Source organism: Mastomys coucha, unplaced genomic scaffold (genome assembly GCF_008632895.1).
Source record: "Mastomys coucha isolate ucsf_1 unplaced genomic scaffold, UCSF_Mcou_1 pScaffold4, whole genome shotgun sequence".
In the NCBI taxonomy this organism is placed as follows: Eukaryota; Metazoa; Chordata; class Mammalia; order Rodentia; family Muridae; genus Mastomys; species Mastomys coucha.
Window position 1 is genome coordinate 35,025,927 of NW_022196910.1, and position 19,000 is coordinate 35,044,926.

General features: G+C 37.5%; 1 protein-coding gene across 2 annotated transcripts in view; it reads right to left on the reverse strand.

Annotated features, from left to right (window-relative positions):
- The window catches only part of Otogl (otogelin like), a 149,978-nt gene that overhangs the window by 122,947 nt on the left and 8,031 nt on the right, over nucleotides 1-19,000 (reverse strand). For both annotated transcript variants that reach the window (XM_031349232.1, XM_031349231.1), the window contains exons 4-10: nucleotides 17,894-17,960; nucleotides 16,143-16,241; nucleotides 14,030-14,184; nucleotides 10,437-10,558; nucleotides 6,914-7,119; nucleotides 1,497-1,624; nucleotides 1,024-1,130 (exon numbers count right to left, since the gene is read on the reverse strand). In XM_031349232.1, the coding sequence (XP_031205092.1) occupies nucleotides 1,024-1,130; nucleotides 1,497-1,624; nucleotides 6,914-7,119; nucleotides 10,437-10,558; nucleotides 14,030-14,184; nucleotides 16,143-16,241; nucleotides 17,894-17,960 (884 nt within the window). The remainder of the gene's footprint in view (nucleotides 1-1,023; nucleotides 1,131-1,496; nucleotides 1,625-6,913; nucleotides 7,120-10,436; nucleotides 10,559-14,029; nucleotides 14,185-16,142; nucleotides 16,242-17,893; nucleotides 17,961-19,000) is intronic.

Below are 19,000 nucleotides of genomic sequence, written 5' to 3' on the forward strand. Positions count from 1 at the left end.
AGTACCCTCAAATCATCAAGATGACTAATCACATGTACTTGATAATTGAAAAATAAGCAAAATTTAAAAGGGGCTCAGTAATGATAATTTTTCCTAACTTCTATGCTGGACAGTGGGATCAGACTGTTGCCTAGACAACTTTCTATTCCGGATGTTGTTGACCTTGGTTAGCATAAACCAATATGGCCATGGATGGAAAAACATTAAAGGTTTATTATTAGTCATCTCCACTTGCAATTGAGCATTTCCTTCAATTGTGCATAAAGGCTTCAAGTCACAATGTTATTTACAAGGTTATGTTATTAGCGACATGTGATTTTTTTGTCCACAACATATCTCACTTATTTTTTCATGTGTTCTTATTTCTCATTTTAATTGGAGAATTACAAATTATTGTTTGTACTCCTCCTGATGTCAAATTTAAGCAGTTATTAAATATTAAATATATTTTATTAATCATTCCATTCATTTACATCTCAAATGATATCCCACTTCCCGGTTACCCCTCCACCAACCCCCCATCCCATATCTACCCTCCACCCTCCCCTTTGCCTGTATGAGAGTACTCCCCCACCCACTCACTCTCTCCTTCCCCACCACGCCAGCATCCTCCTATGCTGGGGCATCAAACCTCCCCGTGACCAAGGGCTTCCTCTCCCATCCTCTGCTACATGTCTGTGAGAAGTTGATTTCTTTAATTCTTTAAATGACTATTCCATTAGTTTCCTTTATAACATTGCTCTGTTTTGAGGATTTTAAACATTATTGCATAGAAGGTTCTATAGACATCTCTAGAATCTCAAAAAGAGCCAATAGCACAAAATATTTAAAAGCTACTAGATTTGGCATCTTCTATGTAAAACAGTTAACTGCCTGTTAGACAGTCAGCTTCTCACAAATACTTGTTAGTCCAGTGTGGGCTTTACATTTAGCACTCTGTGGCAAGCTGCTGAAATGGTTTATCTGCCCTTTGGTTTGAGGATTGTGAAGAAATGTATTGCAAATACTAATTGTTTCACTTACTTGCACAGATCATTAACACAGCTGGCAATATATAAGTATGGATCAATGTATTCATGGCAGCTCAGAAAGGGGAACTGTAACAATATCTGGCATTTGAAGAAGATTGCCTGTGCAAAAGACAGATGCCAATCATCAGAAACTTCACTGGCACAGGAGTATGTTCATTTCACTTGGTACTAATCTACTTGCTGAAGTCTCTGTTCTCATCAGGAAAGGGCAGATAATTTACACTTATAAAATGCAATGAACAATTTTCAAGCTATGTATTTTCTAGATGAATTGCTATAATGATGAATCCCAATATAACCCCTACTTCTGAAATTAATGTGAAGTCATTCCATATTGCAATTACATAATCTAAATGCAATAATTTAATTGTACTGTATTTGCACTAAAATGCTCAATGCTAGATATGCAAAAATTAGATTAGTATTAAGCCCAACATGCTTAAATTATTTTTATACTGAACTTACCTCAAATGCTGGCATTCCACTAGAGCATGGATTTGGAAAGTCTGAGGGAGTGGGTACACATTTAGTATCATCTGGAGTTAGCACCAGCCAGCTATTTGCAAACATCGCAATGTCTTCTGTGTAATCCTCTATTGCATTCAACAGAAATGGAGTTGTATTAATGTCATTTTCTAAAATCTTATTAAAAATTATTCTTCCAATTGGGTAAGATGTCTCAACCAGTGTTTGTCACACAAGTATGGGAACTTGACTTTGATCAGTAGAACCCATGTAAACATGCCAGGCACAGCAGTGTGCACTTGGAATTCTAATGCTAGGGAAGCCAAGGAAAACAAATCCTCAGGGCCCACTGGCCAGAATGTCGGTCACACTTGATGAGTTCCAGGACAATGTGAGACCCACTTTCAAGAGAGGTGGATGATGTTCCTGAGAACAAAACCTGAGGTGGACCTCATGTTCTCCACATGTACATACACATCTGTGCACACATACACATCTACACATGCATGAACACACATACAAATCAGCACACACACTATACACATACTCACAGTATTTTAAAAGTACTGTTATACTTTTAAAAGCTCTCTTCCATTTTGAGAGTAAACAACAACAAAATGTACTAAGATACCCTATGAACCTTTCAGAAGACACACATAGGGGTGATGTGAGACCAGAGAAGAAGCCAACAAAACTAAATATAAGAAGTGAATCTGTTTCGTCTGAATATTATGAACAGTAGATTGAAACACAGTTCAAAGGGACCCCAGTACTAAGGAGCCTAACTGATCCCAGAATAATTAAGGGGAAGTATTTAAGAGTTTATATATGATCCAGCAGACAGTTGGTGAACAGCCTGTAATGGATCGGGTTTAAGTTGCTTCACCACCTGGCCTTTAAATAAGTTCAAGACAAGATTATGGAAATTAATCCTGTCCCAGGTTCAGATAAGGCTGAATTTCAAATCTCTAAGACAGAGGATTTCAGAGTGCAGCTTTGAATTTTCTGCCACCTAGACTTGATGGTGGCTACAACTGTGCTGATTAATCTGAATCGTAAGTGAAATGTTTCTCTGCTTTCCCTGAGCACATTTATCTATCATAGCGAGATAGTATACATAGGCTACTACAGTATGCTAGTTACATTCATTGTTTACAGGAATGCTTTTCTCCTTGTTAACATTCCAAACTTCCCTATAGCATGGGAGAGTGGGCAGGGTGGGGACCTACCATGCCCACCCCGTGCCTCCCAACTCTTCCTCCCAATCCAGTTCTTGCACAACCTTCTCCAGCCACCTTGGCTCTGGGTCTTGCTCATCCCCACCTCAGGCCGGTGTCTTCATGAGCCTCCTGCTCCTTCAAAACCACTCTTCTCAGAGGTTAAGCAGGAAGATCTCAAGACCACAGCTCTCCCTGGCTACAAGTGAGTTCAGGGTCAGTCTGGGTAATTTAGTAAGAGTCAATCTCAAAAGAAAAAGAAGGCTGGATGGAGTTTAGTGATAGAGCTCACATTCCTCAACCAACCAGACACCCCAGAGCTCCCAGAGACTAAACCACCAACCAAAGAGTTCACATGAAGGGACTCTTGGCTCCAGCTGCATATGTAGCAGAGGATGGCTTTATCTGTCATCAATGGGAGGAGAGGCCCTTGGTATGGAGAGGGCTCCATGCCCCAGCATAGGTGAATGCTAGGGTGGTAAGGCAGAAGTACGTGGAGGACACTCTCATAGAAGTGGGGAGGGTGGAATGGGGGTCATGTGGGAGGGGGGGTAACTGGGAAGGGGGATAACATTTGAAATGTAAATAAATACAATAACCAATAAAAATAAAATAAAATCAGAAAAAAATAAAAGTGAAAATAAACAGGTTTTTAAGGAAGCACTCTTCGGTCTGTCAGTTTCCTATCTTCATTTAGGACTCCTTTAATGTGACTAATATATATGTGACTAAATATAATTTCCAGATCACTGCTGACATTTACTATTCTATTGTTATTATTCATTTCCCACTTTCTGTCAAAGCTGTTATTTCTCACAAAAATCATATTTTAATTTGTGCCCTTATTTATCTCACCTTCTATTACAATAAGTAAGGGACTGGCTTTAACATTTATCCCTGTTTAATATCAAACATGTAGCCCATGTTCAAACTATATTTACCAAATAAATTAATAGAAAATGTAGATGAATGTTCAATATTTATTAAATTATATTCTTGATCTTACAAGAATATCTGGCCTTCTTTGTGATCTCTGAAATGGTTGGATATGTTACACACTGAACAAAACTTTAGAACCTGATCTAAAATAATTATTTGAAAGTGAAAAAACCCTGATGTTCTCCTTCGGTAAAGGTTATATTTCACTTCAAAGATATATGCTATATTTGAAATGAATAGCTTTTTTAAGTCTGAAGAACAAAAATGTTTCCAAAAGTTCCACTCATTTCCATAAAACAGCCTGGACAATGACTTAGGCCAGTTTCTCAACCTCTGGATCACGACTGCTTTGAAGTTCCATATCAGATATCTTGCATATCAGACAGTCACGTCACAATTCATAACAGTGGCAAAATAACAGCTATGAAGTAGCAATGAAAGTAATTTTATGGTTGGGGGTCATCATAATGTGAGGAACTAATTATATTAAAGGGTACCAGGATTAGAGAGATTTGAAACACTGCACTAGAGTTTACACTAGCTTTTGATTCAAGTGTTTAACAAATTCTAGTACATTGTATTAGTAAAATAGTCATATATGCCATTTATTTTAAGACTTTAAATCCATATCTATTAGTTCAGAAGCCCACTAACCCTAAATTACAGTGCTTCCTATGGGAGATGCTCTAAGCAGAATAATGCCTTGCATAAACATATTAGAACGCAGTCATGAAGAATTGTTATTAGTTATCAAGTTGAGAAAAATGGGAGTGAAGCAGCCTTTGTGTTGGTGTGAAACAAGACAAAGACATGAGCTAGGAACATGCTTAGCTAGACACCAAATTAAGTTCTTCCTCCTGGCACAGAAATTCTGAAAAGTCTCATTGGTTTTTGAAGTCATCTTTGAAGGATAAGAAGGAACACAGGGAAAAATAGTTTTAATTACTCTGCAGTAGCTACATAATCAATAGTGTTCCATCAGACTATCCACAACTGATCCAATTGGCAGAGCATGTGCTGAGCTTTAAGCAAACACCAGACACCTTAGAGCCAAAGGAGTCAAGCTTACTTCTGGAAATTATCCTGTACTTTTACAATATGGGAAGAAATAAAAGAGCAGGCTCTTTTCATGTCCCTATAGCTTACTTTAAATGATTTTGCCTTGTGTTATCTGCCAGATTGTGAAGGAGCCAATCGCCTTTCTTTGGGCTTCTGCAACAGACAACCAAGAGTCTGCCTCTCCCCTGAAATCTCAGCCCCAATTCAGTTTGACTTCATCCATTGGTCTTCCAAATTGCTCTTCATCTAATAGACTCTAGCCTGTTCCCTTCACATACTTCGCTGCCTAGAATCATTCGCTGTTCCAGAACTCCTGAGTGAACTATCCCTACACATGGTGCCTGCTCCATCTCCCTGACTCTAACAAGAACAGATGCTGTTTTCCATCCTCATCTCCATACCAGGTTCTCTGACTGTCCTGGCAGAAGTCATTCAAAGCAATTTTGTCCAACTCCCACATTAAGAACTGGACTGGGGATTATGTTTTTCATGAAACTTTGATCAGAAGGGAAAATAAGTCAAGAATAACCATTTGATTGATTTAGCATTAGTTCCAAATACTCCTTCCTAACTAACATAGTCTCAGGACTCCAAATTTGTAAGCCTCCTCATTTCCAATACCCAATGGATGCAAGTACCATTTCATGATGCTGCTGATCATGTCTATTTATATTGTGCTCACGGACTTCTAAGCACTTTCATTTATATTTTCTCATTAGATATTCATGCACTGGGAGGCACTGAGGGCTGTTTTCATTATTTCTATTCTATATATGAGAAAATTGACTCATTGGAGCTAGGCTCTCTAAACTAGCTCTTGGTAAACAAATCCTGATGATAAATTATCCATGAAGTGTGAGTAAAATGTTTACATTTTACTGAGGCCATCTTAAAAATATACAAAGATGTATTTCTACTCCTGTGGGATACCTGGAGACAATTGCAAGGTAAATAACATGAACTGAGTATTATCTATATGATTGGCAATCTACGTGTTGACAAGTGTCTCACTTAATTCTTGACAATCTATGAAAATATATAATATCACATAGTTAACATTAGAAAGTGTAATAAATAGCAAAGCAGAACTTTTACCCCACATTCTGACTTGCAAAATGCATACTCTGGAATGCTTTTTTAACATACATTAAAAGTACAACATACAGACAACTATCGTTAAGCTTATAATATAGAACAATATTCTATAACAAACCAGTTTAAAGGCAATTGTTAGCAATTGTATCTGACTGTGCTTAAGTGTAATAACATCTAATCCAACTCTAATAGAATCAACAGACAGCTGAATTATTTTGGAGACTGAGACTTTGCTGTAAAATTGAGATAATACCAAACAGTGAGATAATATGAGGGTTAGCAACAATGTTGCTATGTCCTCATAACAAAAATTATGACACACAATAAGCTACATTTTTACTATCACTGATTACTTAATTAGTCAAAAATTCCTATACTCCTCTTTCACAGCAACAGAAAGATTTAATAATGCAACTTCAGAAATATGTAAGAGTGGAAGCATGGTCCCAGGCCAGGTCCACTGGTACTAAGAACAGTGTTCTTTTTCTATATAATCTCGTTCTGTGGACATGAATCATAGTTATGTCCTATGGTTCTCTTATTCTTCACTAGTCTCGCTAAAGTGAGTTTCTTCCCATTGATTTAATAGGCAACCAGGAAATCATGTAAATTCTTTGCCAGCTGTTTTGCCATGTGGGTAATCCTGATTTCATTCCATCATCTTTACAAAACTCTTATGTGGCAGACATTTTAATTCATTATTGTCAAGATTGGATACAAAGTATCTTTTCTCCTAAAGTAAGTACATTAGTCAAAAGTTTTAAATCACTAGACCATGAATTCCAAGGATGGAAAATTGCTCATTTTGTTCATTGCCATTCCCCAAGACCCCACAGCAGTATACATAGTATCCACAAAACTCCTATTACAAACTGAATGCTCAATTAACATTTGTTATATGAGTAATTGCTGCATCTTAACTTAGCAAATGTTGGCAAGTAACCAGAAAATGTTTTCCTTCTTGGCCTCGACTTAAAATCACTTGACTGACCAAACGGCAGCCAGGGATTTTCCACCACCAATCAAGTGTTCTTGTTCCTATCTGCTGTTGGCCAAAGAAAGACAACTCCAAAAGGCCCACTCCGTTCTCGTGCTCTAGCTCCTTACCTTGCAGGATCACAAAGTCATCTGACTGAATGCCATTATAATTTGCACACAAGCCACATGATTTTCCTCTGTGCTCCTCAGATAGTTTGAGATAAATTCCCGATATTCCATCCCAAGCCAAAGAAAATCCAAATGTCGTTTTCACCAGAATGTAGTCAGCTAGCTTCTCAAAGTGCACCTGCCCAATTGTCTGAGGCAGAGATAAACTGGAAAACAGAGCAATGTGATGCAAGAACTATGACCAAGTTAAAGTAATATGTGCCATGTTCTCAAGATCATTACACAGAATGAAGAAGCTATGCAGTGAGAACCTCAAAGGTTTCATTCTATAGCAAATCTCAACATTCCTGACAAGTTTAAAATATTTAAACAACAAGCTGAAGAAAGTTCTGCTGATGGAGAGTTAATATTTACAACTTACTAGTTGTTTCAAAAACCAGAAATATACAGTTGTGAAAATTATATATGGCCTTTTCAGTGTGGAAACTAGCTGTGTATATTTGGAATAACAAAGGTTAAAGAATACTTTTTATCCAAAGAGTTAAAGATAACCTAAAAACTCTGCTCAATAGTTCTGAAGTGCAGAAAGCAATAGCCAAAAATATGTTATGCCCTTGGATTCTGGCTTGATTTCATTTTATTTTCAACCAAGAAGAACTAACAAAATGGACATTGCAAAAGCATAGTAAGTCACGAAGACAACAAAAGAACACTGTACTCCTTCCATTTATAAATGGAGCAATAAAGAGCAGATTCAAATCATAAATTTGAGAAGCTTGTTTTTATTTATTAAGATAGTCATCAAAATGAAATTATAAACCATAGTGTAAAAATATATGGTTATAATTGATATGGTCACATCTATTATATACATATATAACATATAATAGCTATTATATATAGTAATAATATATAAAATATCTGTAACTGTGAGAACAAAGGGTTTTCTAACATAAATAGTTATAGAAAATAGTTATAAGCAAAGTAACTATGAATTGTGATAAGATTATAAAGAACTAGTAAACAAAAATGTTATGACTAAAAGCTAAATGTAAAAAGTTCATAGTAAAAGTCAGTATGATAACAGTGGATGTTTTACATTTTAGAATTTGAAAGTTTATAAGAATCTGTTTTTTAAGATAGTAGATGATATGATCATATTTTACATTAATGAGAGGCTAATCTGTGGAAAGTGTAGCACTGGTGAATAGGGATTTTGTTTTGCTTCTGCTTGTCACTTGTATCTGTCAGGACTCCTTCTCTGCAAATTTAATCAAATAGATATTTTTAAGAGAAAATTGGGAATCTGTGGTTACCTGTTTGTGGCACAAAAGTGTGCTAGTGAAGATGGGGTGATACAAGGAGAATAGACTGCAGTCACCCTAAGGCACAGTCTATGTAGGATGTGTGTGGGGTTCTGGTTCTAGACTGGAGTTGGAAACAGTAAAATATACACAGATAGGAATGTTCATATTTATGCTAAAAAGCACCCAGGGCTTCTGTATCAAGACTCCTCATTTCATAGTTCAAGTAACTGAAAGCCAGGGAGGGAAATACTACACTCATTTGACCTCCTTGGACCTCTCTCAAGAGCAAAGAAGAAGAGAAAAGGAGGGTAGAGAGGAGGAAAAGGAGGAGGAGAAGTGAGAAGAGGAGGAAGAAGGAGGAAGGGAAAAGGAAGGAGAAGGGGAAGAAGAAGAAGAAGGAGGAGGAGGAGAAGGAGAGGAAGAGGAAGAGGAAGAGGGCGAAGGAGAAGGAGAAATCAACACAATTGTCAAATAATAAATTCACCCTTCACCTATCATAGAACTGGAATTCCTTGGAAAAATGCTTTCTTATTATTGAAACTAATTATGCCTTCCATTTCACAAATCATTGGTATTCTTGAAAATTTTTCAGAAGAAAATCCATTTTGCAAGGCATTATCATTGTAAGTTAACATTAAAAACCCAAATGAAAATTCATCAAAACATGTAAATTCAGCTCTAGGAAATGCATGCTAAACTACATTATCTTTCCATTCAGATATTCATCTTTCTTTTATAATAATCAAGTATGTTCTCTGTCTCTGTCTCTCTGTCTCTGTCTCTTTGCCTCTTTTTCTCTCTTTGTGTCTCTACTCTGTTTTTTTGTGTGTCTCTTCTTGGTTCTCTTTCTCTCTGCTTCTCTCTCTCTCTCTCTCTCTCTCTCTCTCTCTCTCTCTCTCTCTCTCTCTCTCTCTCTCTCTCTCTCTGTGTGTGTGTGTGTGTGTGTGTGTATACAAGTGTGCATGCATGTTTGTGTAAGTGTGTATGTTATTCTTGGCATATAGTGCTGTCCTCCCCTTCACTGTTAAGGTCCTTGCTTAAATCTGTACTGACAACTAAAACTTTAAAAACAAGCAACTTTTTTAAATAAAATATCAGAAAATGATAGGGAAACAATAAGCCCAGAAATCTGGGCCCCCTGGTACATGTCTGTTTCCCCAACACTCAGAGGGCTTAGGAAAAAGGACTCCTGTGAGTTCTTAGCCAGCCTGGTCTTCATAGCAAGTATCAGGCCAGAAGAGATGTATGGCAAGACCTTGTACCAAAAAAAGAAAAGACATTGAAAAATGAATAACCCCCAAAGGGGGTGAGGCCCGCTCCTGGTTGCATGACACTCCCTGAGGCTTTGTTCAAAGCCCCTCTGAAAATGATGCTCCTGCCCTGGGCTGACTCTGTATGGAGGAAAAGCATCAGCATCAGTGTGCTACATCCAAAGGAATCCCATGGCTCACACAACCAGCAGTGAGTTCTGAATGATGGATAGAACTGTTCCATCTCACTATTTACTTTTCCTGGCATAGTTCGGCTAGGAAATGTTTAAAACTGTGTCTTTGTAATTATTTAGATTGGAAAGGAAATTATTCCCCATGATTCCTAGTTGTAACTGTACAAAATCTCTGTCTAACATAAACATACCCTTCCCCAAAACTCTCAGGTCATATCATTGGCAGGCAGGAAGTCACAGTGGCTGCACTGATCTATCAACAAGAACAGCTATTTACTGACTCAGAGTCTTTGTCAGGGCTTCAATAGAAACTCTCAAGTGACACCCAAGCCTCGTTCTCACAGACTTGGAAGGACTTCCAGAATCTTTTGCAAAAGAAAATAAAGTCAATTTTTGTAAGCAGTGCTATAAAGGCAAAGAGAAAATATTAAAGAAATCTAAAGGAATTAGACTTGAACTACATAAAGATAGCTCTTGATGATGCCCTCTGGAGAACACAACACTCCTGTGTGCAGCTCTGCAAACCCACCTGTATCATACACACTAAAATGTGAACCTGCATCATGCACACTAGGATGTGAGCCTGCTAGATTCCTTGCTGCCTGGGGAGCTTCAGTACACTGAAGGCATGATGTCTCTGTAATACTCCTGTAAAAGTCAGCTAAAGAATAAGTCTTCTCCTCCTCCCTGTAATTCACTTCTGGTCTGAGTCATCTAAATTCTCAATTAATTTCTGGTGTCACATTCATAGACCATTTCACCTTCATCTTACCTGAGCCCATTCTTTCTTATTTCATGTCCATAGATTCTAATTTCCTCTTGGTTAGAAAAAAATAAGCTGATGGAGCGATAACAAGAATACACAGAACCAAGGCACTTTGGGCTGTTATGGACCTGGAAAAGAAAGAAGGGAAGTAAGAAAGAAAGAGAGAGAGAGAGAGAGAGAGAGAGAGAGAGAGAGAGATAGGAGAGAGAGAGAGAGAGAGAGAGAGAGAGAGAGAGAGAAAGAAAGAGAAAGAGAGAGAGAAGGAAGGAAGGAAGGAAAGAAAGAAAGAAAGAAAGAAAGAAAGAAAGAAAGAAAGAAAGAAAGAAAGAAAGAAATGAAGGAAGAAAGAAAAGAGAGAAAGGGAGGGAGGGACAGAGGGAAAAAGAAGGAAGGAAAGAAGGAAGGAAAGAAGGAAGGAAAGAAGGAAGGAAGGAAGGAAGGAAGGAAGGAAGGAAGAAAACAAACATGAGGAATAACTGCAGGGATCCACATAGCTAACTAAACCTTACAGCAGTACCTTTACAGCTTGTAACATCATTGGCCCCCTAATACCCCACCAAATGAGAACTATGCTTACACTTAGGATTTTTAAGAGAAAAGAAATACTTACCTCAAAAGTAAACAATAGATTTAATCTTGTGCAATGCAAATTAACTCAGGATAGTGGTAAGCTCACTGTAACCTCTACATGCTAAGCAGTAATTTTCTAATGGTGTATGGTGTATGCTGGGGAAAACAGTGGTTGGGCAGAAACATCATAAGAACCACAAGGAAACACATTTGTATTATTTATGTTCCTATTAGGGTGTCTATAGACTAACATTAGAGAGCTTTGAATGAAGCATAATGGCAGGCTATATTTATATTAACAAAGTGAACAGGACTTCATTTAAAAGAAAATAAACTTTCTTTATTCCCAGACACTTTTGAAGAGAGAGAAACTAATAATAATAATAAAGAATTATTTCTTCAGATATTAGGAAGAATCCAGTTTACTAGGAAAATGATAACACAAGGAAAACAAGTAAAAGACTGGGTAAGAAGAGAAAATGAACATTATGTTCTCTTACCTTATCTCAAGATTAATTTCAGAAGCTCAAAAACTAAAATATAAATCACAAAACCACAAAGCAACTGAAAAGTAGGTAGCTAAGGAAATAGAAAAGAACATTCAAATATAAAAAGGATAAGAACATCACTAGTAATAGGACACTAAAAATATAAATGCAATGTGCAAGTAGTAAATGTTATTGATCACTTCTTATATATATAACACTGTCCCACATTCTAGGGATACAGCCATCAACAAAACAGACAAACTATCTGCTTCCTTAAGTTTATATCCTACTCCAAGAAAAAGGGTAAAATGTATGAAATAGAAATAAAATACACAGTGTTGGATAACATTAAAAAATTAAACAAAGAAAAGACATAGAGTATACATGTCAAGAATTTTGGGGAGGATTTTTGATGCCAGGCTAAGGAAAATTCTGGAAAGGATGGAGTATGATGGAAAGTCATGGAAGACCTAGACAAGTGTCAAGAAATACAGAAGCCAGGGGGAGGAGTTTGACTAAAATATTCTCAATTTCCTAGAATCCACCCTCCAATCCCATTCAATTGTTGCAGAATTCCTCTTTGGAGGACAAAATAGGGAAAGGTTGACAGATATCAATACATGGTGGGCGCGGTTCTAGTGAAACCAGACCATCCTGCTTAACCTCATATTAGCTAAACAAGCCCTCCCCAAATATCAGTAGTTCCCATACTAGACTTTAAACACTTTTTCTCAAATGTGAATAAACACTCATCAATCATTTATCAATTGAAGAAAATCCATACTATAAAAGACAGAACCCAAGAAACAAAGAAAAGGGGAAATCAAAGAGATGGTACCAATGTCTTTGTTTTGAATGAATATATGTGATCTATATAATTAAATTCTAAATCTAAAATGATTTATAAAAGTTATATATACATTACACACACATAAAGACCAACTAATATCAGACAGAAAAGTGAGCATATAACATTAAATACTATTTAGAAAAAAAATTTTAAGTAAAAACAGCTAAACATTTGACATGATAGAAAAAATAATCAGATGGAAAGATATGTGAGTTTGAAAGAAAGCTCCCACAGTATAGAACCAAAAAAGCAAGATGATGAAAAACAGGAAGAGAATCAATAAGAAAATGAAGATATCCTTCAGTTCAAGAACTCCAAGGCATGAGCAGTAGAACTCTGAAAAGGAATAGAAGAAATAAAGAAATCGTGCTCCTAAAGTAAAGGGTGAAAATCATGAATGTGCCCCTTATGTAGAAAAGGACAAAGTATAAGGACAAATGTGAGCCTCGTGAAACAACTACATCTCAGACTACTGGGGATAAAGAAAATATTACTATTTTTTTTTTAAGAAGCAAAGAAAAGATTGAATGAAAAGTACTCAGAAATCAGCAAAGAAGTCAAATTTTCTAGAGATGCTCTTCAAGTTAATTCAAACTTGTCCTCCCATGCATAGTTTGCATGCAAGCATCTTTTCCCCTTTTTAGGCATTGAGTTAAAAATCTAGACTTTAAACACAGAACCAGGTACCTCCACCAACACAGATAATGAACTCAGAGGACTCGGGAGGTTTTTCAAAGCAAATCCTACAAGTAGACAAAATTCCCTGGCCCTCAGACCTTTCCTGGAATCTAAGAAACAAGAAATACCAATACAGGAAGTAAAAGAGAGTTGCCTCCAGAAGTAAGTGAGAAGAAACTCCAAGCTATGGACAGGAGATCTGTGAAGCAGCTAGTCTGATAGGGGCATCAGAAGCAAGGGTTGAAAAGAGGAGGCCCCATGAAAGAGGTGCTCTCTCAAGAACAGTCCTACAGGGATAGAAAAGGTAAAGGAAAACAACTCTAGCTGAATTTGAAATATTTCCTAGAAATTCATTGGACTTGGGAATTCTGAAACTAAGAGCTCATTGTGTGAGCTTAATCATGCAGTACAGATTTACCTGGCAATTACGTAATCCATGGGATCCCTTTCATAAACATCAGTTTCCTCTGCACACAAAAAGTTCCTTTTGTTTTATTTTATATTTTTATTTACCTATCTATCTTTAGAGCCAAGGATCCAAAACAGGGCCTTGTGCATGCTACCTTTCTGCTATATTCCCTAGCCCAGGGGTAGCACTTTGAAAAAGTTAAAGCAAGAGAACACCTCAGTCAAAATAGCAAGGAGGGAGAAAATATGAATGATATTACCAATATCTGACTCTACCCTATTCCATATTATCAAGTAAAACCCCAAATGTCAGGGATATTGATGAGAGTCACTATAGTAGTAATAAATACATGATATTTCTCCACAGCCTGTAAGACGTTCTCTCATGGATTCAATCCCTGAGGCTATGATGCCAGTCATCATCTCAGTGGAATGACACTCCATATGGCCACAGATTTGAACAATTCCATTAAGAGTAGAACCCTAGGTCATCTATAATTATTGTCTATTTATATCTTTGTCTATTATATATTTGTCCAATATTATTAAATACATTATTTTCCAGGAATAATTGTTTTAATTGATTAAATTCAAGTACCACCTACCCATACTGTGTACTGAGGCTCCAAATTGCCACAATCCTTTGCAAATATATAAGAACAGCTTCCTGGGAAGTAATAGTAGATTCCATCAAATGTTTCAAAGTGATACTGTCCCCAGGTTTTGCAAATACCATCTCTGCCACTTCCCATGTTTGGGACTGAAAAGAAATAAAAGAATATTTACCAGTGTAAAATAATTTGCATTGATCTCAAAATGCTCAGTCACTATAATTGTAATTTTCACTGAAATAAGAACCCCATTTGGGTATTCCCATGACACAGGAAGAAACAAGTAGCACTGAAGCTACTCTTAAAAACTATCCAGTTCCTTAAAAAGAAAAAAAAAAACAACCACAAGTCTCTAGTTTTGATGAAGAAAGGACTTCTTACGTTAGAAACTCTCCCAACTGTTGTTTCTAAGAGATAAGTCTGTAAGAAAGGAAGAGTAAGAAAGATGATACAAGAAGACAGTAATGACAACCCAACTAATGAATGGCTCAGGAAAGAAAGAAAGATTACCATGGAATGTTCTAGAACAGCACAGGTAGCATGAGAATGCTCCAGTCTCCATAATTCTTTCTTTTTAAATCTCCTTATGGTATCCAAAGAGAAAAATAAATGTTGACCAAATAAATAAATAAATAAATAAATAAATAAATAAATAAATAATGTGTATGTGTGCCTGAAAATGGAGCTGAAAGCAATCATTTGGTTTCCGGGAATCTCAAAATGATGACCTTAACTGGTGAAATTTCTGACAATATTTATCTTAAACCAAAGCACTTCATCTATTATGATCATATCTCTCCTCTAGATAACCTCCTACTCTGTTCTACTTTTGTTTGTGTGGTGGATAATAATACTCATTATTGGGTTGGGTGTAGTATGGGTGGGTCACATGGTGTTAGATCAAGAAAGTGTCTAAGGAAAATTTTGTGGAAAAAAAAAAAAAAAGAAAGTGTCTAAGGAAAATTTTGTGGAGTTGCTTCTCTCTTTCTACATAAGTGGGTTCTAAGGATAGAACTGCATTCTTGGCAACAAGAGCTTCTCCCTGCTGAGTCATCTGACCACCACCACAACCATCACCATCACCACCATCACCACCACCATCATCATCACCACCACCAACAACAACAACACCATCATCATCACCACCAACATCACCATCACCACCACCACCACCAACAACAACAACAACAACACCATCACCACCACCATCATCATCACCACCACCACCAACATCACCATCACCACCACCATCACCACCACCAACAACAACATCAAGAGTGCACCATTTTTTATATTTTAAATGCTTCACTTTATAATAATGTAAAAAAACAGGATCATTTGCTGAATTGTCACTAGGTGGGTTTTGATATAGTCCAGGGAAAACCAGAAGATAAGGAGGTGTCTCCTTTTTAAACGTTTACCTAAGTTTGTCAGCTCAGACCAACTTTGGTCTGCTCAGGACTTAAGACACAGGATGGTTCCTCTTGAAGACAGCCTTCCCCAACAATGGGTCTTACACCCTGCACTTTTCTTTAGAACAATCAAGTTTAAGTATTGCTCATCTGTTATGCATCACTGGGTATTGAAGTATGTCATATCATCCACAAATATACTCTGCCTTGTGCCTCATATAGTCTTACAAATGGTAAAATACTGGTTATTATCCATGATAATTATTAACCTAAGCCCCTACCTTAGACACTATGGATAAAAGTACTTAAAAATGAAAACTTATCCCCAGTACCTAAAGAGTTTTCAGAACTATTTCTAATCTACATATTTAATGTCCAACTACTGGAACACGAAGAAACGCTTCCAGTAAAATATACTAAGTAAAAGAGAGAAAACAAAAAGACACTTCTACTGGGCTAATGTCAGAAAATAAAGGGAAAAAAATGCTTGAGAAAATAGAGATCTGTGGGAAGGGCAAGTACACACTTCTATTTTCTTTTACAGTGTTTCTACATTACTTCAAACTGATGAAAATAAATTTTGAACTCTCTAGTTAATGTCCCAAATCCCAGGAGATGAACACTTCCAACCATATCATGACTTAATGTTCCCATTCATATCCCATAATTCTCTCATAAATATCCCTGAAACTTACCAATCTGGCACCTTGTCCCGAGAGCTTGGAATATTTGACAGTCACACGTACCCGTCTTAGAACAGAAAGCCCCGTTCAGGCATTCATAAGGACATGAACCTGAGGGACAAAATAATAATTTATCTTCTGGCATGGATCGGCTCACATAAACACAATGTGTCACGATCTAGCTTGGACTAACTGTAAGACTGTTAACTTAAACAGAACCCGGGCCTCTTGCCTTGTGGTGTTAAAGAATTAAGCCATCAAATCTCTATCTATTCATTTCATTATGTGTGCTCTGAAGCAAGAAAGACAGGCTTTCACATCTCAAAGTACTTTGAGAGAAAAGGTTAGCCTCCTTCGAACAATTGAAAGGTCAAGTTCCCATGTAAGGAATCCCTGTCCGAGATGATGAGAACCAGAAATGCTCAAGCTGTAGATGATTCTCTGCACCCGAGTTTGGAACCCTTCCCACCAGCCCTTTCTCCAGGAGCAAGCGCTGTACTGAAGAGTAACTCAGACCTTGCTCACTTCAGAGAGGGCTCAAGCAAATCATAAAATTCAAAGGGAAACTCCCACCTTCGATGAGATGGGTGTCACATTCCGGTTAAAGTTTGCCCATTAATACTAAGGCTAGGTTATAAATGGCCCAGTCTTTGGAAATTGGTGCTTAACAAAGATGAGACAGAAGCAAAAGTCACATCTCTGCCCCACCTCCGCCCTACCCCAAATCCTTTTTTCATGGAAAGAAAACTTGCCTCAAATAAATACATTAAAAAGAAGAAGCAAGTAGCTACAAGTTTGAGTGAGTTTGAGAAGGCAAAGGAATGCTAGGAAATGGTTCCTTCTGTTAAGAAGGCAACAGCAACTGGCAAAGCTCAGGCTGAAAGGACCCCGTCAGGAAAGGAGGACATCTTTGACTCATTGTAAAATATTACTAAAGAAGCTGGGGCTGTCTGGAAGTTGTCACATTGTCGAAGACACTTGTCTGACTGTAATAACATGGTCTGCCAAACACGAGAAGGAAAATGCCCTGTTGTCATGCCCACCCCCCTAAACGTCCACTGACTCCTCTTTACATTTCAAAGCCTACAGATCTCTAGGTAAATTTTAGGGGGGGGGGAAGGAACTGTTTTAACTTCAATCAAAATACAGGTGAAAATGTTTTACATAAACTTACAAGCAGTGTGGCTTTTCTTTAAGCGATACGCCTATCTTACACTGGGTAGGTGTCTAAATGTTTAGATAAACAAGCACATTGTTTTTGAAACGTATTTACAAAGCTGCTTACTCTATTGAAAGCAAACAGCAAACTTTGCTGTGACTTTAAACATGATGATAAGAATTACTTCTGTTTCTTTCGATTTTAAGCTACCACCAGCTTTCTGCTTAACAGAAATAGTGTACTGCTAAGTCAAAAGATGTTCAGTGGGGAGGGAAGGAACAGGTCATTGACTGGGAATGAAAACTCTTGCTACCCTTCCATGTTCTCTCCAGCCACACTGTCGGCAGCTTCATCTAAATGTTTAGTTCTGGCCAATCTAAAAATAATTTGGATTTGTATAGGACATGAACTTAAATGATTACTATTATTACCATCGTGGCTCGGTCCTTCCCAGTATATATGGAACTAACCAAGAACAGATTTAACATGCTCCCCACCACACACACACACACACACACACACCCACACACCCACCCACACACACACACACACCAAGGGACCATCTTGGAAAAAGACAGACAGAAAAACAGCGACCCGCACTGACCTTTTATTTTACTCTCACCCCAATTAATAGCTTCATGGAAAAAGTATCTCGGAGAGCTTGCTTCAAACTTTAAAACAGAGAAATACAAATGCAAATTAGTGTGTTTAACATAAGCCAAACGTGCAAACAGAGCCATTCTGGAAAGCGTTTATAAATATAGAAGTTATAAAGCACTGACTTAATGCATCTTTCCATGATCAAGACCGTCTCAGGGAAGCAGAAACGGTTCCCATGGGGTGATGGTTAAAAGAGCTGGCTTCAAGCCTTTTCTTTTTCTTTTTTTTTTTTTTGTCTCTCTGGTTACTTACACAAGGCATTTGTCCTCTATGCCCTCACTCTGATTGCACCTATCCTAGTCCATCATCCCTTTTGTGAAAGGAGCCCTAAAAAGGCACTGTTGACTTAACTGATTCTTGGCAAACAAAAGTAACAGTTCTCTGATGGTTTCAGATACAAGAGAGTTGAGGGGAGTTCAAGGAGTTGATGCAGTCAGTGCTGACCTGCCTGCATCCCAGACTGAATACGCCACTCACAGAAACACCCTCTGACCCTTTACTTGTATTTAGGCACATTTCCTATCAACATAATGCCTCCATCTGCTCATCTGTAAAATGGGAATGGTCACGTTATCTGCTTCACTGTGTGGTATGGCAATGGAGTAAAACACTGTCCTGTAAGCTTTCAGAGTAGTGCCTCTCACAGAAGGTTGGTTAGAAAGAAATTAATACTGTCTTTAGCAATCCATATGAAATGTTGTGATTTAAGAATTATTGTAAATAATTATATATTGCTAAAGCTAGTCACTTGTAGATTATCAGCCCAACTCAATTCTGATTGTATGTATAGTTCAGGGTCATTTCCTTACCAATGGCAGTTTATACTTACCTGAAGATACACACTCAAACTTTGCCACATGATTATCAAATTGAGTAGCTGGTGATGTTAGGGAAACTGGAGCAGGATGAAAGATAAGCATGATGGATGTCTCAATGTAAGGACCAAGATCTTTGACCTCTAATCTGATGATTATTCTCACACATGAGAAGTTTGATTTGAGCAATTTCTCTCTGTCTCTCTTTCTCTGTCTCTCTCTCTCTGTCTCTCTCT